Source organism: Cydia pomonella, chromosome 22 (genome assembly GCF_033807575.1).
Source record: "Cydia pomonella isolate Wapato2018A chromosome 22, ilCydPomo1, whole genome shotgun sequence".
NCBI lineage: Eukaryota > Metazoa > Arthropoda > Insecta > Lepidoptera > Tortricidae > Cydia > Cydia pomonella.
Window position 1 is genome coordinate 6,676,320 of NC_084724.1, and position 26,353 is coordinate 6,702,672.

Genomic DNA, 26,353 nt, shown 5'->3' on the forward strand with positions numbered 1-26,353 from the left:
AACGAACCAACAATTCCCACCAAGCGAGCGTCAAGCGTTAATGGAATTTGAAGTTTCCATAAAAATGCGTCCAAAGGGCTGAGTAGTAAAGAAGATAATAAGACAGTGTACGAGTATTACCTTGACGGAAACCTCAGGTATGGCGGGGCGCGGGCGCGGCTCGTGGCATCTCTCCACGAATTGCCGACGCCGCAGGGAGAGGGTGGCCGACGCCAACCGCTCCTCCTCTTCGTCTAGGCACCTGGAAGTGAGAGGATTTAGATAATGATTTGTATCTAGATAGTAACACGATATTTTTTTCCATACGCCAGAAATATATGAATACAATCATATAATGTGCTTTATTACGACCAGAAATAGAATACCCAATGTACCCATGCGGTTAATGTTTCCTAACAACTATATAACGAATTCTAGATGCATGTAAATGTTTGCAATTGATTTAAGATGAACTTTTAACCGATTGCATATACATTAGTCTTTTTCTATAAAGTTCAATAATTTGGTAATTAATTCGAAATATTCTAAATGCGCTATGTGTTATTAGCTTGCTCGATCCAGATAATAATGACGAACACTACTTTGAACTAGGGCAAAACAATGTCTCACTCGGCATGACCCACCCGTTGAGAAGCCCCAAAAATGGTAGAATGACTTCGCCAAATCCCTTACAAGGACACTGAAGACTGTGAGGCTCGGTAAAAGTAGCCAAGTATGTTAAATTACAGATATTACAGTGAAAAGGAGAGTATACAGCGGGGCGTTTTTGTTAAATGCAATCGTGTCAGAGCGGCTTCAGTGTAAGTATTACGCTTCTCAAATCATTTGAAATTTTGACGCTACGCTGCACGCCTCGCTTGAGACTGGCCACTGAGACAACGAAATCGTATGAAGTGACTCACCTAGCGGGCTGCGCGAGGTGCGACCGGCACGGCTGGTAGCAGGAGAGCGCAGCCATGTCGGGTGCCTCGATCCACACATCATTCGGCAAACCAGCCCGAACACCACCGCCGAGTCTGATATCTGAAAAGGTAGAAACTAAACTTTAGTCAAATTGATTAAGTATGCAAACTAAGGGGGCGCTCGAGCAAGGCGTCCTGCGTTGCGATCACGTTAAAAAAGCAAACGCATGCAAGCAGCCTCATCATTTTGAAGCCCTACGCCACGCTGTACGCGCCACTGATGAAGTAATTAAAAAGTACAGGTGTACATTGAAATTGCAGGGCGAGTCCTTCGCAGTACATCATCACTTGCATTGCTAAGGTATTCGGAACGAATTCGGATCGCAACACAAGCTATGTACTACGCAGAGAGCCGAAGACATATGTTGGTTTTGCGCCCGGTATTGGCCAAGTATAGCCCGAGTATAATTTCTTTCTAGTAAAAAAATATTAATAATTGTTATACATAAATACATTTGCACTCGATTTAGTATAAATAAAGATAGAGGAGAATGGAAGAGAAGAACATGTTGTGCCGACCCCACATAACGTAGGATAAGGGCAGGAGGAAGAAGAGGAGGAGACTCGATTTAGTATTTTTGTCCAAAATAACATTTATTAGTTTAGGACTTTAAAATTTGATTACAGATAGTGCTGTTATGGTTGTTTTTAATAGGCTTCACGAAGGATCAAGATTGTTTTATCCATCATTGTAGTGTGAGCGAGTGGGAAAATGTGGTATAAAAGGATCGGCATACTGAGCTCACACAAGCGCTCTAAACTCCAAAAAATGGACGCTAAGAAAGTCTGTTCTTAGAAAAATGTTCTCATATAATTGATGAGTATTGAATAAGTTTTTAGTTCCTATTTGCCGTGTGATTGTAGGCAATTGTCCATATGGAACTGCTAAAGACTTAGACATAGTCATGTCCGTTGTAAAACAAAGAGAACTCAGTTCATTATGGTTTATAGAAACGGACATACAGATTGACACTTCTATACGATTATTGTTCAACTGTACATTCACTGTGTGTCCATACAATGGGCTAGTTCAATAAAAATAGAGAGCTGCAGGGGTCAATGGAGCAAAACTAAAATAGAAGAGTTGACATAGTGATGGATTACATTTGAACTATGTTAGTCTTTATAATGAACGGTGTAAATTTATGTGCGAATCTCATCGAAATGTATCTCCCAATTTTTATAATGGTATAATTAATATGTTAGTTCCAAATAGTCCTACACATATTACATGTAAACGTATATAATTTATTTTATTCTCATGTGAAATTAAAGATATGGCAACAACGATACACGTAAATCTATCTGCCATAAAGTTTTTACATCTACGTACTAAAGATAAAACAAAAATGAAAAGACAACGGATAGCACTTCCGCGGATAGGATTAATTTTCGTTTTTTTCAGGCAATACAAGGACCCAGTAAACCCATACCAATACATATTATAAAGGCGAAAGTAACTCTGTCTGTCTTTCTGTCTATCTGTTTGTTACCCCTTGAACCGCTGAATCGATTAACACAGATGACATTTCGTACGGAGCTATTTTGATTCCCGGGGTAGGACATAGTACCAAGGAGTCCCGGAAACCATCCCTCAAGGGGATGTAATTTATTATGGAAGTGGTATATGGTATATGGATATACTAATTCTAGGCAGACAAAGTCTCGGAAAGAAGCTAATTTTTGATAAAATCAAGCCCAAGTCAAAATATTTCTATTTCACTTTCTAAAGTGATAAAATTGCGTTCTAAAATCACATCACACGATAACAAAAGGCTGAAAGCCAAGTGCGAACGCAGCTACTGTATAATTTGTTATAATTAATGCATTATTAAAACAAAAGTGCGTCCCAGTTTCAAAAACGTACGAGCATTTTATTCATTATTTGGACGGTTATTATTTAGCTCAGAAGCGAATAGACGGAAGTTCAATACTTATACAAGGTAAACCAAAATACATGAAGTTTTAATTTTTATAATAATTACATTTTGTAAAAGACGTTTATTGACTGTATTTTTGGGCTGACAACAATAATCAATTATGAAAATATGGCCCCACGAAAGTTCACATTTCAGCCACGGCGAGCGATCATCACGTTCAGTAGTTCCAATTCCGACTTTGCAAATAGGTGAAATAGGCAACTAACACATACGACCAAACGTCAGTAAAGCACCACATTATAATTGCTTATCCGCGCGCATTCGTTACTGGTCCATTGTTGCAGCAATAAAGTGCCGACCCGAATATTTTGGACAAAAGGTGTCGATCGTCTGGCGGCGGACATTCGTAATTGCGAGGCGTTGTTTGCTAGCATTTCTTCTGCATGGCTGGCGGGCGCATATTTTTATTTTGTATACCTACAGTCAGGTGCAGGTACTAGTAACGCTCTCAAAAAGATCTACAGTTCAAAAAGAACTACTAAAATTAAAACAAATATAGATGCGAAAAAATGTTGTCTTGGAATTTTCATTGATCTTAAAAAGGCATTTGATGCGGTTAGCCATCCACTACTTTTAGAAAAACTTAAACATCTAGGCATCACCGGCAATGCTTACAAAATTATGGAATCGTACCTGAGCAACCGGTGCCAAATAGTGAGAATAGGTAATGTACAAAGCAGTCCTCAAATTATAACCTGCGGCGTCCCGCAGGGATCGATTGTTGGCCCTCTCTTGTTCTTAATTTACATCAATAGCATCTGTCAAGTACCTTTGAACGGAGAGATAAGCCTATACGCAGATGACACTTGTATTTTTTATTTCGGCCAGTCTATAAAGGATATTAAAAAATTAGCACAGGAAGACCTGAATAACCTTAATGAATGGTTCCAGTTCAATTTACTTACTATTAACGTAGCCAAGACCAGTTATATAATATTTAAGTCAAAAAATAAAAAAAATACTGAAGACATAGAACTGCAAATTAACCATACACAATTAAAACAATCCAGTGAGGAAAAATATCTTGGCCTAATATTGGACTGTGACCTATCCTGGAAACAACACATAAATAAAATCCGATCAAAACTCACATCTTTAAGAGCCTGCCTCTACAATACAGTACAATGTCTTCCCCGCCGGGTACGATACACGATTTATAATTCATTAGTAAAATCTCATTTAAACTATCTAATTGAAATATGGGGCAGTGCCACTAAAACTACTCTTAAAAATCTCCAAATCGCTCAAAATAAAATTATTAAAACACTTATCAATTATGATTACTTAACTTCTAGTCGCAAAATTTATTTAGAAACAAAAATCTTAAATCTTAACCAACTGTACGTTAATAATACCTGTCTACTGATTCGAAAAATATTAGATAACAAAATCCACTCACAACTAAGTTTTACAACTAAATTACAAAAAGGCTTACGACCTCTACGTAATTCTAACGATCTTTGTCTTCAGCCAGCTAGAACGAAATGTGGCAAAAAAAATATTGGTTATGAAGGAGCACAATTTTACAACAGCCTACCTAAAGAAATTAAACAGTGCAAAAATTACAATGTTTACAAGCGAAAACTATTGGACTACGTAATTCATAATATCTAAATACGGCCCTGGCAAACATTCCACATGGGAACAAAAGATATTGCACTATTAAGTAAAATATTGTCACTCAACTCAACGAGTATGTGTTTAGAGTTCAAAGTGCAATACGGCTAAAGTATAAGTGATAAAATTACTTAGCAACAGTTTTTAGTTAGTGAAAAATAAGCAGCTTGTATTTAATTTGGACATACCCACATGTTTATTTTATATTCAGTACATATTATACAGCTTTACTTTATTGAGCATGTTCGTGTGCCTATTTTTGGATGTAATACTCGTAAATGACATGTTCTAGTTTTAGTTATTAGTTATTTTAATTTGTTAATTACCTGCATGCTCACTCATATTTTGTATTATCTTGTATTTTCTCTATTTAAGTGAAATGTTAAATTTCTTTTGAGAAAATAAATTTCTTTAACCACATCTTGACGACTTATAAAGGCAGACGGTTGATATATATTTAAGAAACTCGGCGATGTGTATATTTTTTTATAACAAATCTCGAACTTCCACCAGATTAACTCAATAAGCGAAAACATAACTTCCTTATGTTTTTCACCATTGTCATAGTTTCTCATACATAATTGGCAGCTAATCGCGTCATGGGTAAAACTAGACTTCACGTACTTTCGTTTTCCCGCGAATAACTTTCTATTTTAACGTATCGCGCTGTTACATCTAGATTATCTAGTGCACGCTTGGACACTAGTGTAGACCTATACGAATAGGTACCTACCTATAGGCTTATAAAAAATATTCATTTACAATTTCATCGCCTATGAAAAATTAGGGTGACCATCAGGATGGCAGATGTAAATATATCAACCATTAACTTAAATATACGTACTAGACAGGCTATCGAGAACAAATTGTGTCCGCCATTTTCGGCGTCTGTCACTGAGCTAAAGAAAAGCTAGCCAGAGCTACGTAGCTAATAGCCAGAGGCGAAACTGTTATGACTACTGTTCATATTCTGCTTACATATGCACTGTGAAGAATGGTAATTAAATGTATTTATTTCCTTACAAGTGTGATTTATACGTAACACGGGCGATATTAAAATAGTCATAAAACCCTCTCTATTTGAGTCTCGTTGCAATTTTCATCAAATCTCGCTTACCTATATAGTGCGTGCCCTTCATTGAGGTGCGGAAACATTTTTCTTCGAGAAGCCTACTCTAGTACTATATGTATACATGTATATAGTACCTCAATGTTATTAACAAATGGGATTTTGTACGAGCCTCCGCCAGTAGAAGTGGCAAACATTTTCACCTCCATTTTCACCACGTTAGTAGTTGAATTTCAAAAACTCCTTTCTTAGTGGAGCTTTCAAATCCTTAAGAACATTTGAAGAATAATTATTGTTTCATCATTTTAATTACCTTGTGCAAAGAAAGTTTCTGCCTTTAACATCAGGTTAGAATATGCAGTTGTGCACTGTAAGCCAGGATCTAAGTACTGTTTTTTTTTTCGAAAAATTCGAAGCCATGTGCCTTTTAAAAGAGAAGTTATTTCAAAATAAGAAAGTGAACATAAGTTTGCTATCTGAGAAAGTAATAATATGTCCATCTCAATATATTATTGTAACTGCTCTTCCAGGATCGTCAGTAATACATGTTAGGTTTTATAGTCTTCTTCTTCTTTTCATCCTGTTACCCCCTACTGCATGGTACTCGAATCATATTCTTCTACTAACTCCGGTCCTGAGCAGCTTGGGTAACCTCCTTTCACGCCATCTCCAATACACCAAGGTTTTATAATAGTAGTAGTTAATTTAGCCGTTAAAAATAGACAACACCTCCTATAGTAAGCTATAAGTACCAACATAATAACAACAACCACAATTCAACGGTCAAGTTTAACAAAAACGTTACATGACTCACTGTAACATTGATGTTCGATTGCGCAAGCGGGGCTCTTTAATAACGACCTATGTTTTTAGATCTCTTTGAATCTTACGCCGTTATAGAATAGATGACAGTAAACAAGTGGTGAAATCAATTTTCGAATTGGCCATCTATTTGGCAAACTTTCCAGACAGATGAATATCGTTGCTTATCAAGCGTAACAAGAGACTGGAACTGGCGGGCTATTACCACGAACTTGAAATTCGAACATCTCCAACGCGTATTGGAATCACAGGTCTAGAACGACGCTTATTAAATTCAGGTGTCACGGTATTCAGGTCCTCAGCAGGCCCAGGATATGAGTGGAGTGGGCAGTGTTGGAAGATATCTTCGGTGGTCTGCTCTTTCTCTCTGCATTAGCAAAGTGGGAAAGCCGTCCATCCCTATTTGTGAGTGGCTGAATGTCCGGTTCTGAGCCTGTACAGGCGGCACCAGATTTTCCGAGGAAGGTCAAACCCTTTTGGTTTTTTAGTCGGGTCAGATGTATGGCTGTTCCGTGTTGTCGAAGCAGAGGAATCCGCTTTCCACCTATCTATCTTAGATTGATGCTTACGCTTAAAGATAATTGAATTGTGCAAAAGGTAAGTCATATCGTAAGTAAGGTCTACGTTTCAGCATGGGCAAAAATGCTTTCGTATGTACGGATATGTTCTCCTCTGCAGGTCGCATTTCTCAACCGATTCTCGTGAAATTTTGTGAACAGGTTCGGTAGTTATATAGAATTTTTCTCGCGTTTTGTTTCTAGAAAATGTTCAATATGTCTGAGATTGCCAAGTGCCAATGATGACTCAACGTAAACTTATGAAGCTTATCGCAAGGTAGCCACTAGTTATGAACATTTCATGACTGCTAAAGAGGCAGTCGTTATATTATAAATACCACCGCAAAAAGCCACACAAACTAACTAGCCAGTAGAATTTGGAAACAACTTTTCAGATCATTATCAGTGGAACAGGCGATATCATTTATGAAACTTGGTCTTTTTACTTGACAATTGACGTATCTGTAGCGATCTGCCGCCTATACAAAGCAGAGCTACAAGCTACTATTTATTGCACAATACAAGAAGTAAGTGGGAACCTAATAGGTTGGGACGGGAAAAAAAACATTAAGTGAATGCACCTTCTCTAAATAGTACAATAAAAGCGATATAACAATTGTTAAAGATAGACAAATAATAAATCCTTATCAAGGTTCAAGTTTTAATTAATTGCATTTACAGCCTCATTTACAAATTTTGTGTCCGCCATCGCTCTACGCGACAACATTTCCATCTTCACCACTTGGTTGGCAATGGCAGTCTTCAACTGTGCGTTTTTTCAGAATCTTTCTGCGGTATTTCCGGACCGATATGAACGGTTTGAAAACTTTAAGAAAAGAGCGTACTCCCGTCTTAAAGGTCGGCAACGCACTTCCCGTCCGGTGTGCAAGTGTCCATGGCGACGGATATTACTTACGATTCGTCAGCACTTTTGCTTCCTATATTATAAAAAACCCCACCTCAAAGATTGTCAGGTACAGTGTGCTGCAAAATTGTATGGAGAAATTATGAATTAATGCATTGATAATTGTCGGAGGTAAATTTAAAACTTAATACGCGATTAAGTCCCGTTTGTGTTAGTTAATAATTGTCGTACCGTCGTCGTTATGATTATTGTCGTACCAGGACACTAAAGGGCTGGCTTCGGATCGACCAAGGTGGAGACAACTTCATCAAGCTGCACCGACAAGAGCCCAGCTCTTAAATTGAATGATGATCGCCAGTCGCCATGGCATTTTACGGCTGATGGTACAGTAGAGTTGTGTGTAGACTACGAGTACCTTCAAGAGTCGCAAGCATGTATGTCGTTACGATGTATCGGAAAACTCGTACGTTCGGCTAAACCCCCGCACGTTGCGGCTTATGTCAGTAGTAAACAAGTAATAGACAGGAGCAGTCACAGTATGTGTACCTATAGCAGTAGAGTCCGCCATAAAGAAATCGAAAATGTTACTCTATTTTATGAACTTTTGAGTCAATGACATAAGAACGCAATTCGAAATCGCCCCATCGACACACGACAGTGTGGTGGTTGTAATGTAAAAAAGTAACATTTAATATAGTTTTACGGAATTTAAAGGGTAGAATTCGTTGTAAACTGTAAATTCACGGGATTTCAAAAAGTACGACTACGAATATTAATGTGATCTAAAAGTACTTTTGAAAAATTCTTGTAAATATTATTATTTCCTAACCCTTTCAATACTTACACCAATATAGGTATGTAAACGTAAGTCAACCCGACCATCATTGTCATGTCAATGTAAATACAAACATATTAAACGATGTCAACGGTATACAAAGATTTTTTCGTTTGGTCGTTATTTACATCTATTATCCGTTATATAAAATTGTGACACGAGTAGCAAATAGTTTACACGCGTTAGAAATGGCCACAAAATATTTTAAATGCTCCAGTTGACTTACTGCTCTAAATAGTTATACTGTGTAAAAACTCACTCGGGAGGGATCGAGTTTCGTATGTTTGTATACCTTTCAGCCGGGAACCCGATTCTGCCTGGATTGAAGTAAAATGATGTTTATTTGCGGGACGCGGCTCACACTAAGTAGGTTTTACGGAGGGCCACGTGGAAAGTGTAGACATAAGTCGAATTTCGTTCGCGCTAAATCTTATTGTACAAATAAAAATAAGTTAAAGATTTGCGTTGCTTTATTTTATAACAGAGTTCATATGGCCACCTCCGCGTCTATCATCAGATCAGCTCGATGTATCATAATATTGCATAGTCACCCAATCACTTAATGTATGTGAAGTTTCAGCTCAATCGAATAATGGAAAGTATAGCAAAATAGATGAGGTATTGGAGAACTCAGAAAAGCAGTAGGTAAACCTCCGATGTTTACTCTCATTTAAGTTTTCCTCATAATTTAAATGCAGTTGGTCCAATTTAGATATTAGATCTGCGCAAAAAATAAAACAATGTACATTAGCACTAACTGTTCTCTACGTATATTAAATGAATCAATTCAAAACACGTCCAAACGCTTTAGGAGCATATGTGACGCTTCGTTTCTGTAATAGCTGTATTAGCTTCAAAATGTAAAATAGCGGCTTAGCTAATGTTTTAATTAACTCCAACAGGCTCTGCTGGGTTTCAATTCCCGTTGCTTACCGCGGGTCATTCGGATATTCAGGCCAACCATCATACAGGCCACGCATGGAGACGATTAGAATTAGAAATAAGCATGAAATATTTATAAGTATTGTAGTCACAAACTAAAGTGGGACTGGGCTGGTCATGTCTGCCTAATGCCGAGTGAACTGTGGGCCAAGATCGCCACAGAGTGGCAGGCCAGCCAGCTCAAAACAAGGATCTGGCAGACCACGGCGGCGATGGTGAGATAAGTTAGATTACTTTTTAAAGGAATGGCTAGAGATTGTGATCCTGTGCAATGAAGACTGGAAGTGAGGTGAGGCCTGTGCCCAGCTGTGGCCGTGGGACATTATAGGCTCCCAATAAATAATAATAATAGTCACATGAAAAACTATCATCTCCATACGGAATATGCGAATCGTTTTTCAGCGGCTTATTATTATTTCAGACATACGAGTAAGGTCAATGTGGGAAAGACCTGCGTTAACTGCGGAACCCTAAGGCAAAAAACCTCGAGGTCTCCTTATACTGGACTCGTCTAAGTCTGATAAAAGCAATTGAAACAACACCCGTATTGGCGCCAGGCCAACTGGCTGTGACCCTAATTACACCTGTGCTTGTTCAATACATATTGAATTTCTGGCCCCAGTAACTTCTAACCTTTTGTTCGCCATGATTCTCCTAAAAAGTGATAGGTACATGTCATTAGGTACAGTATAGCGCAACTCACCGTGGAGACCGGGGACTACAACCCTAGTCACCTTTCTGAGGATAGTCACCCATAAATACATAACTGAACGTGGTTTCCACTGGGTGCGCACGAGTCAGGGTCTACCGTGTTCCCCAAGTAGATAAAAGTATTAAGTATGGGAATGGCTGAACTCCTAACAGAAGATCAATATTGCCTGGTATATTCCAAGTAAATTCTGCGAGTGGTATGTTTGCCATTCGTTTTGATTACACACTATTGGGATTCTTGAGAGAGATCTGTGCCCAGCATTTAACGACGGTATTTGGCTCGACGCGAAGCGTGACGAGTTAAAGGCCCGTCCACCTGCGGTCATAAGCTACAAGTTTGTCGGAGGGGTGCTGACTTGCGGTGAGTGTGGCCGTACATTTACTGCGAAAATAGGCTACGTCAGCCACCTGAGACCTCATGATCGTCGCTCTCACTAGCCAGTACAAAATCAGTCGCCGAGGCCGAAACCGGCTAGGACGGGATGATGATGATATAGCTTTAGGCCCTTAGCACACGTAAGCGTAAGAGATGCTTAAGCGTATCGTAATACGCGCGTAGAACGAGAGCAATACGAGCACGAACAAATCAAACAAGTCCGCATACGAAGCGTCGCGTCGACGTAGCGTAGCGTATGAGATTTCTGTCGTCATTACGATAAGCGTAGCGAAATACACGCGTAAAAAACAAAACATCTGACATTTATATCAAACGTTCCATACTTTATAAAATCTGCTCTGCCCTGCGCTACGTGCAACTGCGTCGCCTGCGTCTTAGCATACGCTTAGCCTTAGCAGCAAACGTAGCAAAGCGGGCGAGAGGGCGGAAGAGAATGATCTGCAAACAACTGTGTTGTTAAAATAATAAAAGCGTGTCACGACGTGTGATAATTTTGGAAACCTAGCCCTAAAACTGTAGATGCTTCGACTGCTTCACTGACTGTTCAAAATCAATTATCAATATTTACACTGCTAGAATGTAAGTTAAAGTTTCTGGCAAAAATGTCCTTTTTTGTACAAGCTTTTATCGCTACTTTTTTTCCTCGGGCAACTTAATACTCAACGAGACAATTCTAAAAACCCCAAACACGATTAGGTTGCATTATTTTATCACAGAGTTCCTATGGCTACCTCCTGTCTTCATCATCAGAAGGCGCGTTGGGTGGACGACATTCGGAAGATTGTCACTTCTGGATGAGATTAGCTCAAGACCTGGAACCGGGACAAGTGGCGTACTAGAAGAGATACCTATGCTCAGAAGAGGGGTAAAGTGGATGATACTTACATTGTAAGTTAAATAAAAGCTTGTAAAAAGCCTCAAGCAGTGTAATAGTGTGAATAGCGCAATCAACTCTGGTATAGTTACGTCTGTTTGGTTCCGAACAGAATGTTGTCGAACTAACTGTACTTAGTTGCTTTTGTGCTTAGATTCTATCACAAAAACATTGGGCCCGTTATAGATTGACTTTATTTTGTTATTTTCGTTAGGAGGGAAAAAGGGGAATTGGCCAAGTTTATAAAATAATATAATACTGGATAAAATGTCAACCGAAACTTAAATAATGAAATAATTTTGTTTTAAATTAATTAAATGTAAAAAATTTATAGCCATTGGGAAGCAATTTCGACGACACAGGTCTGTTTTTATTCTTTGACAGTAATGTCAAGTTATGTGTCAAGGCACGCGTCGTCAAAGGTTAAAGGTTATATTTGATAATTCTGCTCGTCACCGTGGATGACACGAACTATAGTCACGTAAATTTTCGTAGTATGCATCTGTCATCTTTAAACTTTTTTTTCATTTGGCGTTCATAACTCAGGAAGAAATATCTGTGATAAACACACAAATACATGGCCTTATCAGAATTCGAGCCCGGGACTGCTTCGTAGGCAGGGTCACTACCAACTAGGCTCGAAGGCCATTCATATTGTATATGTATTGCACTGGTTACTTAGGTACTTAAATCGGAACAGCTGACAGCCCTACGGAATAACGGAGATATGTTGAAAAATGAATGGCCGAAGATCGATATCAATGAAGCGCTCGAGCCTGACCAGTCCAGGGCATAAGCTGTAGCGATTTACTATTCTTATTAATAAAACCTGGAAAACCGTTGTTAAATTTTGTCCCTTTCTAACACAAAAAAGTGAAATGACTGAATTTCTTGTAAATTCATATGAATTTTTCATCTACCGCTACCTGAAGATCGACTGGAAGAAATCGTATTTTAGCGATAAGACCGCCTGTTGTTATTGATATATTTTTCTTTTTAATTTATTAGAAATTTTTCATGTAAAATGTAATGTTATTGGTGCAACAAAGAATATTTATTTATAGGGATGATTTATCAATGGCTTGTTAAGACTCTACAGACGTTTATGTTATGAAAAAGCCATACTTAGACATGTTCGTAGAAACTTATTTGAATATGAGAATTGACAAAACGCAAACCTATTCAACGATGTATTTTGCAGTTCAAACAACGCCGATTTTGATTACACACACACACATTCATTACAATGCCTACAGACACAATACATCGACACAGTTAACTAAACTTGAACCTTATTGCGAGTAAATAAGGAGTGATAAAGGTTAGTCAAGTGTGCTGCTGTTAAAACCATTATTAACTGAACTCAACCTTATTACATACATATAAGGTCCACCAAAGGTCAAATAAAAGCTTTAGTGTTAGATCAGTCGGCAACAGAGATAATGTAAGCAGTTTTCAACTTTAACTCAATTAAATAAGGTGGTAAATGGTGTACTTACGGTGAATAGATGTGAGCACAAATAGATAGTTTGGACGATTCTTTCATAAATGAACTTCTATTTAAGGATGATCGTATCAATATCTCCTCGTCGGTTTCACTTTTGACAGAACAGCTGTCTTTTTTGGGCGGCTATTTTCAAAAATCAAACTCTAATCACTGGGTGTCCATGAGATGTCTTTAAAGGAATTCGTCGAAAAGTTAACCATAATTCACGTCAAGCCCGTGAAGCACCGCTAATCAGCAAGGCGTTTCGGACCGGTTTTAAAAATAGCGGTAAATACCGGTTTATCAACCATAGCCAAAGATCTGGAACGGGCACAGCTGAACACAGAGACAACCCAGGACAGGTGGTCCTGGCGCCTAAGGACGAGGAGAGCCGACCCCAAATGAAGGGATAAGGCAAGGAAGAAGAAGAAGAAGAAATACCGGTTTATCTTGGTTTTACTCCGAACTTTCATAAGAACACGAACGTTTTAAGAACTTTATCGTACCTTTATAAACCGGTTCATTCGACGAGCGACGTAAACAAAGACACCGACATAGGAAGGTTTTTATTGCTCTCAACCGGTTAATCTGACAAGAACTTTATGGAAATTCACTCCTAAAAACCGGTTTAAAAATACGAACGAAACCGACATTAAAAGGTTTTACGCCAATTACATGATAACGGTTTGGAATTTTAACCGGTTTCCGACCCATGCTAGTCAGAACATATAATTGTGACGATCCAGTAGTTTTCTGTTTGTATTTTTCTCTCTATGGAAAAAAAAACAAAAGGAATCATTAAATAAATACTTGAGAACCACTGGTCTAGGGCATTTGTGTAAGGGTCAAGACAAAACCGTCTCCAAGCTCTCTCATCGCGTTCAACTCTTGCGTTTGTGTTTGTACACAAACTCCACTTAGAATATATGTAACTGATATAAAAGGTCGGTAGGGCATAAGGAAGCTCTTCCTTTCTGACTGTGTCGGATCGACGTAAGTACGTATACAATACAAATACGAGAGTTTTTGCTCTATGACTAGGGAATGCATTAACCGGCCAAACTCCATAACCGGTTTCGGTTACGGGTTACGGGTATGCCCAAAAAATAACTGTTACGGTTATTTTCGACAAAAATCATAAATTTATAAATCAAGTCATTAAAAAAATACGAAATAAAGGTACAGTGCAGTATTAGGGAATGTGAGTAATAATAAGTGTTTGTTTTTTAATAAAACACAGAAAATACAGTACAAGTACAAGTTAAGTTATGACCTTGGACGTGATACAACATTCAACCAAAATATTTCATAAATACGGAAAGTAAATTTGATATAGTTTTGTATTAAAGTACACGAATGATAAAAATTATAGTCACAGTCAAAACAGGCAGGATTTTGTAGTCATTAGAAGATGAATTCATATAATTTAAGTCATAAATAAATAACAGAAAATAACCGTAACCGGTTATTCGAGTTTCCAATAATCGGTTATGAAATTTTGTCATTTTGAATTATTGGTTATAACCGATTATTTCGATTACGCTATGACCGATTTGCATTCCCTACCTATGACAGTCTTCCCTGCAATAAATTGTATATGCCACATTTATTTACATCTATGTTATACATTTCAATTGAGATTATACAGATGCACCAGACTGCCAGAGTATGTCAATGTTCTAGTCATGCTCTCTTTTCTGTAAACATTTAATTATAGATATGTAGGTCTCAATAAAGAAGACAAAGTAACGTTATCCTATTAAACAACGGGGCGTCCAATTTTAATATCAAGTTACCGAAATACTTAAAACTAAAACGTATGCGAATATGCTAATAAAGCTATGGTCCGCTAACTTCAGCCACTTGTTAAAACGACGTAAGTGCCGTTTGCAAGTGTGTAAGTTAAAGCGTTTTGGAATGAAGGTAGATAACTGTAAGAGTTGCGAAATGGACGCGAGCGCATCGTTGCTACATTTATGGTCATAATAAGCTATGCTTATTATTTGTAAGGTCAGAATGTGTAACTGAGAACGGTTTTTTGCTGATCGTCAAACGTGGCTACATTATTTTCTGTAAGCAACTTTATAATACTAGGCAAATTTATACCAGTAAACGTTTTGTTATAAAATAAGGTAGAGGTAAGCAAATATATATGTGCGTTTTGCGCTTTTCATTTTGTATGTGTAAGGAGGATAAATGGCTATGATGTATAAAAAAACCACTAGCACATCAGCTACTCCTGGAGCAAATGGGGTAAACCTCAGAATGAGAGATAATAAACTAGAATTTCATATTACCTTCATTATGGCGTTTTTATAGTTGCCTTAAAAGACACATAAAATCTCGTGTGCGAATCGGAAATTATTCAAGGTTAAAGTTCACTAAGTAAGTTTCTAGGTATTACAAAATGTAGGGCATAAAATTTGTCACACGTTATACTTCGCAACCCTAGACTGTGCAGGGGCCCATTTCTCGAACGGTATTAGACTAATATTATTAGTCCACGAACGGTCAAGCCGCATCGGTTACCATGGCAACACGCTAATAATATTAGACTAATACCGTTCGAGAAATGGGCCCCAGTGTGCATAGCCCGATATGCTCTTGGCGGTTTTTAATAGAACATAGTTACAAAAAAAATTGGCATTACAATATTACCCCGTTATGACGTAATCTATGTCTATGACCGTGTCTATGGCAAATAGCAAGGTCAATTGTTTTCAAATAGCTTCGAAATTCGCGACGCTCATCGGCCAATTTACGTTGTTTTGAGTTATTCAAAATTAATGTTTTCGCTGATTTACACACTTTATTGTTATTGACCTGAGACTTGACCTGGTTAGTTATGTAATGAAAGACACGTACTTCACGTACTTGGTGGATTTGTTTTGAAAATATCGTGGAAGTGGGACAAAGTGGATCTTTTGGCATATGCTAAGTCAGCTGCAGTTTGTGGCAAGTTGAGCTCAAATTGTATGCTTAATATTTGATATTATGACGGCGAAATAAAATGAGTTAAAACCTTTCTAAGAACCAGCTCGAAAGACAATCCGCTTTTGATACTAAAAAAACCGCGTTCTAATCGGTTAACCCGTTTTGGAGGTTTTGGGAATTTTGACCAACTAACAGGAAGAGTCATTATTTTTAATCGACTACTGCGATTTTGTCTTTTTTTAGGTTAATAATGATTTCGGAATATAGGCAGGAATATGCACCACCACCAGCGTAACTCTGCAGTGGATCAAAGGACACAGCAACTCGCGAGGTAACGATGCAGCCGACATATTGGCGAGAGGAGGCTCGGAACGGAAAGTGGCAGGACCGGAGCCAATTATACCTCTGCCTTATGCCTGGCTCCGGAACATGCTGCGACACAACACCAAGGTAAAACACCAACAGTACTGGTCTAACCTAAGTACGTGCAGACAGGCGATTGAAGCCTTCCCGACAATCGACCCCGGTTTGTCAAGGAGGCTGAGACAGCTGAATAGGCCACAGCTCCGGCTTTTGACTGGGGCCACGCCCCACTAAAAAAACACCAGTACTAACCCTACGTGTTACATAGCCCCCTCTGCAGGGCGTGCATGGAGGCAGAGGAGACAACCGCCCACGTCATTCTTGAATGCCCAGGGTTGGCAGAGTACCGGGCACCATACCTCGGTTCGCCGGAGTCTCTCCCAGAAGTCGTCGGCAACATCAAGGGTCTGCTAGGCTTCTTGGTAGAGTTGGGTTGGCAAGAGAAGTGCCGACAACCCAACGCAAAATAGGAGCGATAATATAACGTCGAGTTGCGAAAACCAAGCCCGCGAATATATACCTATAACCTATATAGGCAGGAACGGATCCCTTTGTTTGACATAATTATTGAAAGTCATAATGTAATGATAGTCATATTATCATTAGTCATAACTCTGAAACCGTTAACTTTTCAGGAATTTCCTTAGATTATCCTATAGATAGGTTAGGTTAGGTTAGGTTTGTTTTATGGCAATCCTGAAAAGTTACGCGTTTCTGAGAAAAACCAAATTATGACTAACGAAAATGCGGACAAACAATACATTATGACTTAAAACTTTATGGGAAACAATAGAGACCCAGGCAGGAATTATAAGCAACTCGTGCATTTGACTGATGGCTGATAAAGCCAAAAGTGATAGCATTTAAAAACTGTATTGTGGATTTGTTTATTTGTTAAAGTTATTCATCAGCCAAGTTTCCTTTAAATCGGATCGTCCGTCAGCGAGAACAAACTATATAAAAGCATAAACAAATATCTGTTTGAGCTTCTCACGGGCTATCAGGGCATATGGAGCTATCAACGGCCCATTAATCGTTGTAATGAAACTATATGGTTATCGGGAACAGCTGCACTGATAGTTTGTGTACACCCGGTAGTTAGCGGAGCTGATGTTGTTTGATCGAATATGAACTCCATTTAAAATCCATGCGAGTAATGAAACTGGAAATGCTGTGTTTAATATGTACAAGCTTTTATTTAACTTGCCCTGTTAGTATGTATGTTAGTTAGTGTGGCTCAAATCTTGGAAACTATATTTGACCCACTTCTCGATTTCAAATTCTAAATCAAAATTGTATTGAGAATTGAGATGACATCTGTTGTCTGAAAAACAACATGGATTAAGTATGGCTTCATGCAAGAGTCTTACAAATGTTTAAAAACTACAACCTGACTCCAGTTTTATGTCCTCCTTTATGGCCTTTTAATATAATAGAGGTTATTAGGTACGCCAAAAAACTCTGACTCCGGAAAGGACAGTAATTTTAGTAGTTTAAGAAGTTTATATAAGAAGAGAAAGAAGAAGACCCCTTTAGAGTACAATCAGCATTAACATCTAGTAGCGGATAGAATAAAGATAAGATAAAGATAGTTTATTCATCAAGTAGGCATATTACAATGCGCTTATGAACGTCAAATAAAGGTACGCCGGCTCTAACCCTACAACTGCCCCGATTTTTTTTAAATCCCTCCTGAGTTGAATAACGCGCCAAAAGTATATACCGCACCGTAATAATTTCACAAGTACAGTCAGCTGCAGAGAGAGGTAACCTCCCTGCATAGACTGATTGTATGCAGGGGGGGGGGGGGTCACCTCTCTCTGCAGCTGACTATACCTCTATGTATCTTCCACACTTTTTAGGGCTCCACATGCCAATGCCCAATAAATGACATCCTGATACTAGTAGTTTATATGCCTAATACCAGGGGGCAATTTATTGGTAATACCACAATCAGGTCATGCATAGCATTGATAATAGAAGATAAAAGGTCAGCATATGCATTGCCATGCGTTCGATATCAGAGTACAGGCGTATCGTGTGACATTTCAAGACTTGACGTATCAAGGTCTTTAGCAATGGCTACCTGGGAACAATAACTGAAAAAAACTAGGGAAGCCTTTACAGTGGATTCGATATTATTCTGCCTCTTTTTTGTACTATATGGAAATACGGGATGAAAAACAAAATTGAACTTGTCGGTTTTGTCACAGCCTTTTTTTTCCAAAGGTTACTTAAAAACTAATCGTCGTTACTTAAAAAGTTAAGGTAGGTCTTCTTAGAGTCCTTAGACCATTATGGTGTAAAAGCGCGGGATCTGATTGCACTCAGTGTCCCAACATAAATAAGTTTTTGGCAAAAATTTCATTTTTGGTACAAGCTTTTATCGCTGTCTGTACTTTTTTTTCACAGGCAATTAATATTCATCGAGACAATTCTAAAAACCCCAAACACAATTAGGTTGCGTTGTTTTATCACAGAGTTCCTATCCCATGGCTACCTCCTGTCTCCATCATCAGATCAGCTTGATAATATAAAGCCATAATATTGCATTGTCACCCGACTTCAAACCGGGAAGTGGTCAAAATTTAACTAACAAGATTTGTCCCATACATACTAATAGGGCAAGTTAAATAAAAGATTGTAAAAATACCTGTACATGTAAATACTACAAATAATACCTGTTTTCAATGCTTTCGAGTGTATCCAGTTTATGATTCTATCTATTTAAAGTTGATATTAAATAAGTTTGTTCGTAAGCGGTATCGTCGCGGAAGCAATAACGGCCAAGTTATTTTAATAACCCCGATATTGCGGTCGCATAAGGGTCGCATATGTTCGTGGTTCGTACACACGGGAAATATTAAGTGTATTCTTGGTACAGTACAGAAAACATGACTAGCAGCGGTTGTGACAATGAGTTAAAACTATCTTAACTACCACACTCAAATATAATAAAACCTCCAGACGAGTACAGCAGACGCATAAAAAAATCATCTTTTTTACGCATTCTTCACTTAGAACCCGCATATTTTAAAAACTGGCCAGCTGTTTCGAACGCTTACCTTACCAATCCCTATTTACCATTATAAGTGTGAGCTCAGATTACTCATAAAAATTACGGACTTTAAGATCAAGTAACAATGGTTGTGACTACCGGGCGCAACATCCAATAGGGTTACAGTACCAGTGCTCAAAACAATGCATTCTTACTTATGTCGCTCTTATGATGGGTGCAAGTCAAAAGGCATTAACAATGTATGGAGCCAGTATAGAGTTACGACGTTTTGGTTTTGGGGTTAACGAGTGTAAATACATACGATGTGAACGAACCGGCGCGTGCGTCGAATGTTTAACACTGTACTGTCATGCACGGAAATGTTTCTATGTTTTTATTTTGATTTAATGAAAATATGCATTGGCATGTATAGTTATAGCATTAGGAAGTGTGGAAGAGTCATTTAAACGCGAACCGTAGAGGTATTTGTGTAAATTGTGAAACTATTAGGGAGGGGTAGGTACTTTTGGCGCGTTATTCAAAAGATATAAGACGGTTAGAGTACAGAAAAGATTAAATTTAAGTATTTATACGTGAAAAATAGTACAACGTATATTAGTATTATTAGTATTTTGTATCACGTATATTATTTAAAAACATCTTATGATTAATCAGCTTACCTGATCGTATGTTCAAAATAAAACTTATTACTTATAAAAAAAGCGGCCAAGTGCGAGTCGGACTCGCCCATGAACGGTTCCGTACCATTTATGACGTATTAAAAAAACTACTTACTAGATCTGGTTCAAACCAATTTTCGTTGGAAGTTTGCATGGTAATGTATATCATATATTTTTTTTTGATTTTTCATTCCGTTATTTTAGAAGTTATAGGGGGGGGAGGGACACACTTTTTTTCACTTTGGAAGTGTCTCTCGTGCAAACTATTCAGTTTAGAAAAACATGATATTAGAAACCTAAATATCATTTTTGAAGACCTATCCATAGATACCCCACACGTATGGGTCTGATGAAAAAAAAATATTTTTTAAATTTTATGACTTATTAAAAAAAAAACTACTTACTAGATCTCGTTCAAACCAATTTTCGGTGGAAGTTTGCATGGCAATGTATATCATATATTTTTTTAGATTTTTCATTTTGTTATTTTAGAAGTTACGGGGGGGGGGAGGGACACATTTTTCCACTTTGGAAGTGTCTCTCGCGCAAACTATTCAGTTTAGAAAAAAATGATATCAGAAACCTCAATATCATTTTTAAAGACCTATCCATAGATACCCCACACGTATGGGTTTGATGAAAAAAGATTTTTTGAGTTTCAGTTCTAAGTATGGGGAACCCCCAAAATTTATTGTTTTTTTTCTATTTTTGTGTAAACATCTTAATGCGGTTCATAGAATACATCTACTTACCAAGTTTGAACAGTATAGCTCTTATAGTTTCGGAAAAAAGTGGCTGTGACATAATCGGACAGACAGACGGACATGACGAATCTATAAGGGTTCCGTTTTTTGCCATTTGGCTACGGAACCCTAAAAACTAGTTTGGTATCCTTTTGTATAAAGCTAAAGATAGTTATTACCGGCTCTTTTCTATGCAAAATGCAAGTGATTAAATTTTAAACGTCTCTAAAGAATCTCAGCTATTCTAGGAGAGACTAGACAGAGATAAATAGCACTTAAACGTTCTATTTTCAAGATGGCGGGCTGACGGACGTTTTAAGTTTATAGTTACTCGAGGGAAATGACAGAAGTAGCTTGTGAATAGTTTATGGAACAATAGTTTCTCGTGGGACGCGGATAGATTTACTGATTCATCTGGCGGCTGCTTTAAAGATTTTAAATTTAAAAATATGAGCAACATAGATAGATAGATAGAATACTCTTTATTGGCACACCTCAGTAAAAATATACAAGAAAAATAAACAATTGATTAAAAAACAATTGATTGTTTTTATTAATTTGAATGGATTGGATTGAAATTTAGAGGCAGACAACAGGCGGTCTTATCGCTAAAAAGCGATCTCTTCCAGACAACCTTTGGTTTGGGTAGCGGAAATAGAGAAGTTAATCGAAATAGTAGGTGTTGCTAAACCGTTATGAAGCCTACACATTCACACACACAATTACAGTGAATAAACATACACATATAAGGAATACAAATAGACATACATAAACATACATATAAATATATATAAAATTAACTGAAACATAGCTACTCGTAAATATGACAGCAGCATGTCAGCCACAGACACAGATTGCACAGATTTTTTATTCTAAATTTTTATCTTATATATCCTTGACATTGTATATAGATTTTTAGTTTATATTGCAATTAGCAATTTTGTATCACCTATTTTATGCTTTTGTAAATATTGCCTGTTTTTACAATATTTGCGCGCCTGCATGCGGACTGAATGCATGGATTTCTTTCATTTTGTAACGCCTTCTCATAACTGTGTTCTATGAAAAAAATCCTTTGAATCTTTGAATATTAAATGTTATAGACATAAATGAACAGCGAGGCATACTTTGGATTATTTTCTTTCGCATCACGGAACAATGGTGTTCCAGACCTTTGGGAGGCGTGCGCGGAGCCGAAGCCAACACGTAGACCTTTTGACACTTTAATGAAATGTAAGGGGTACACCGAGCGGATGCTGCCCTTGTCCGTGTCATGGGACGCACGCAGAGGCAGCACCCGCCAGGGTGTAAGGCCTATTTGCGAGTTGATGACTCTAACATGAACTGGGCTATTGGGTGAAAGCGATAGACTAAGGATTATTTTCCACATTTAAATTTTTAACACCCATGTCAGTGTTAAGCATGTGGGGGGTCGAAAAGAGGGGTAAGTCGTTTAACATTAAACACTTAAGTGCACAACTATACCCACCGCGAAGCTCACTTATCTGCGTTTAACACATAGCATATGCATAGAGTCGGGTCACTGCATCCACAATCACATGCGTTACAATACACAGCAGTGGCAGCTCGTCAGATATTCGTAGGGAAGCCGGAGCTTTCGACTAGTACGAGTAAAAGTACCCCAACTGGCAGAAAATGAGCAAGTCGACAGTAACGAGTTTAATGGACGCTCCGCCATACATGTCAAGCTGCAGTATTCTTATTCTGAACATTACATCTTCTCCGGCTATCCAACTATCATTACTTGAGTATTTTTTTATTAAACAATTTAAAAACATACCGAGATAAATGTCATATAATAATAATAATCCGGCTATAGCCCCCACCCTAGCCCACTGCGGATTGGAGACTTCACATACAATACACCTTTGAATTTCTTCGCAGATGTATGCAAGTTTTCTCACGATGTTTTCCTTCGCCGAAATCGAAGCAAAACGAAGTGAAGTGGTGGTGATCGAGTGGATATGACGTCCGACTTTCAATCCGGAGGACGCGGGTTCAAATCCTGGCTCGTACCAATGATTTTTTCGGAACAAACGTACGAAATGTCATATAGGAAAGAAAAAGTGACCAAGGCCTCCAGTGCTCAAGGCTGGAATAGAACCCGCGTCCTCAGCAAACGCGGGATACGCCTAAATAATCGCTTGGCCACCTGGGTCACAGCGGCTTGGGTCGAATTATTCCTCGTATATGCAATTTCTTAAGAGGGAAGAATAGCTTTGTGTAGGAAGAAATAACGGTACTTTTTCTATGAAATTCCATTTCGAGAGAAAACGTTTTCCACTAAGTAAAGCTTAACAAATTAATTTTAATTTTGATGACGATCGCTTCAGCATAATATATTCTAGGTTTAAAGGTTTCGCTTAAAAAAAATGTATTGCAAATTTTGAAAAAAAAAGGAAACCTATAAACCTAGTTTTTCTTTTTGTCAATAACATACTAAAAAATCATGGAGAATGGAAAATATTTAGAAGTGGAAAAATGTTTTCTCCATTTGTATGGATGGACCATCACGGACATCCCCTTTTAGGGGATAAATACAAGTTATAATATTTTCATTAAAATTTAATTTCCATGTCATAGTATTGATTTTAAAACATTTAAGAAAGCAAGAAACGTATGTATATCATTTCGCACCCTTGATCCGCATAGCTTCTAATGCTGACTTCAATCATGTTGTATCTTCATTATCCTCAAGTTGCTCATGACTCGGTTAAAACCGATCTAAGCACGTCGGTCATACCGGACATCCGTCGTAATACACGTAACGTCCTTTGCTCATCGAGGCATGACGACCCATAGCCAAAGGAGTCGATCAAGTGTGTAAAACCGTGCATAACATCCTTAAACTAGGGAGGCAGGGTTAATATCCTATTAGGTTTACGATGTTAATGGAAAATGACGGCACTGTGATTTATGTGGAGTTTGCATCTTGAATGGATTAAGTTATACTTAGTTGGTTTTCTTTTGTTATTACAAGCTTTTATTTAGTTTCACCTGTCCCGTTCTCTGTCGGTCTGTAATCAAATCTTGCAAGTTAAATTTGATCCACTTCCCGGTTTCCGATTGAGCTGAAAATTTGCATACATATGTAAGTCGGGTGACAATGCAATATTATGGTACCATCGAGCTGATCTGATGATGGAGACAGGAGGTAGCCACAGGAACTCTGTGATAAAACAACGCAACCTAATTGTGTTTGGGGTTTTTAGAATTGTCTCGATGAGTATTAGTTGCCTGTGGAAAGAAAGGTACAGTCAGCGATAGAAGCTTGTACCAAAAATGAAAATTTTGCCAAAAACTTATTTTTGTTTAGAGTCAGACCAGCGAATCAGGATGCTAAATAGCCACGACATATGATATCTCTTGATTTTTTTGAGATATTAATTGGACCAGTATTATTGTTCTCAAGGGTTTGAAGCATCTCAAGTGTATGTGAACTAACTGGTCATAGGTCAATGGGATCTTAACCGCGTCGTCATCGTCACGTCAATAATTCGACTAGTTTCGATAAATAAATATTATAGGGACATTCTTAAACAAATTGACTATTAAGTCCCACGGTAAGCTCAAGAAGCTAAGGTATGTATTAGGTCCCACGGTAAGCTTGTGTTGTGGGTACTCAGACAACGATATATTTATGCAAATACTTAAATAAATAGAAAACATCCATGCCTCAGGAACAAAAATCTGTCCTCATCACACAAATAAATGTCCTTACCGGGATTCGAACCCAGGACCATCGGCTTGAAAGGCAGGGTCCCACTAGGCCAGACCGGTCGTCGATGACTACTTACTGCCTGTGAAATGTGTGGTAGTCTAAAAATCATGAATAGTCAAAGGCCAATGAGTAAGCCACAATTGAGCTTGGTATGATCAATATGATCTAATTATCGATCATTATTGGCGTTATGGCGGCCAATCGTTACGCGTCGAGCATTCGCCATTCCCGTAGATTACTTACCTAATAGATCAAGCATAGTCAGCTAACTTAGACAGAACTTCTCAAGCTGATTTAGAATGAGAGCGTAACGCATAATTCTAGCCGATAAATAAACAACTGAAAGTTTTTATTGTCCGGTTCACGGCGTAAGATAAAAAAAAAACAAATAGAAATAGTTTCATCATACACATCATCATCATATCAGCCTTTTATCGCCCACTGCTGAGCATAGGCCTCTCTTCTAGTACGCCACTTATCCCTGTCCCGAGCCAATCTCATCCAGAAGTGACCCGCAGTCTTCCGAATGTCGTCCACCCAACGAGCCAACGGACGCCAGGCACTCCTTTCGTCTGTAAGCGGCCACCATTCCGTTAGCATACATGTAATAGTTTATTTGTGTAAAAGCTTCATAAAGCGGACTCCGTTGATGGTAGTCTATGGTCATTCCCTACGGACAGAGCATCCGGTATAGAACAATACAGAGGCCCTGGAAGTTGCACTTTATATGGCGACTGACGCAAACGCCTATTCAAATACAGATATGGGTAGTTACGTATATTTATAAGTGAAAATACTTACAAGTTTAAATAACTGTTATAACACTTATAATTATAACTATAACCCGGCCCCAGATTTCCTCCTATTTTAATGTCGGATGATAATGCCTCCCGTGTCACCAGGGTTATGAAGACAGTTTATCATACATCGACTCTACACGATGGGATATAATTACACGACGCGTACAGTCAGCTGCAAAGAGAGGTGACGCTACTGCATACAATCAGTCTACGCAGGGAGGGTCACCTTTCTCTGCATCTGACTGTACATATTACATCGTTTTCGCACCCATGGCATCTGCGAGTGACATGCTCGAACTGGATAGTCATGAGCTGGATGAGTCAGAAATAATTGCCGCTATTCAAAATTTTAAGAACCGTAAAACCACCCAACTATAGTCCAAAGCTCCCAACTATGGTCCACAAATAAACTCAATTTTTCTCGTTCAGGTGTGTATTTTACTTTATTTTTGTAGTTCTAAGGCAAAGTATGTTTATAAATGGAAGGTAAAACTAGGAGTAAACCACAAGGAACATTGGTATAGATACTTAATTTCCTTTTGAACTTGTGGACCATAGTTGCAGTATTGGACTATAGTTGGGTAGTTTTACGGAACGGGAAGGCCACGTGGAAAGATGAGATCCCAATGGAAACTATACGAGCATTGGAAGAGCGTGGCGTTCATATCTTCCACATCATCTGCAACAAGATCTGGCTCACAGGCAAAAAGCCCACTGAGTGGGGTCATACAGTCTTCAGGCCTCTCCATAAAAAGGGTTCCACGAAGAAGTGTAGCAACTTTCAACCCATTACGGCACTACTGATAACACACGCTAGCAAAATAATGTTACACATCATAAACGAGCGACTTACGTTTGGATTAAAGATAAACCTATCAAAGACCAAGTAAGTAAGTAAGTAAGTAAGTAAGTAAATATTCTTTATTGCACCAAGATTATGATCGTGGATCGCGTCAATGGTAATTCGCCTGAAGTGACACAGATTGCGAATTGTGACGTGATTCAGACCTACGTTT

General features: G+C 38.2%; 1 protein-coding gene across 1 annotated transcript in view; it reads right to left on the bottom strand.

Annotated features, from left to right (window-relative positions):
• Positions 1-26,353, bottom strand: part of LOC133530093 (uncharacterized) — a 115,896-nt gene that overhangs the window by 18,661 nt on the left and 70,882 nt on the right. The window contains exons 2-3 of the mRNA XM_061867926.1: positions 903-1,023; positions 121-241 (exon numbers count right to left, since the gene is read on the bottom strand). Coding sequence (XP_061723910.1) covers positions 121-241; positions 903-958 — 177 coding nt within the window. The 5' untranslated portion in view covers positions 959-1,023. The remainder of the gene's footprint in view (positions 1-120; positions 242-902; positions 1,024-26,353) is intronic.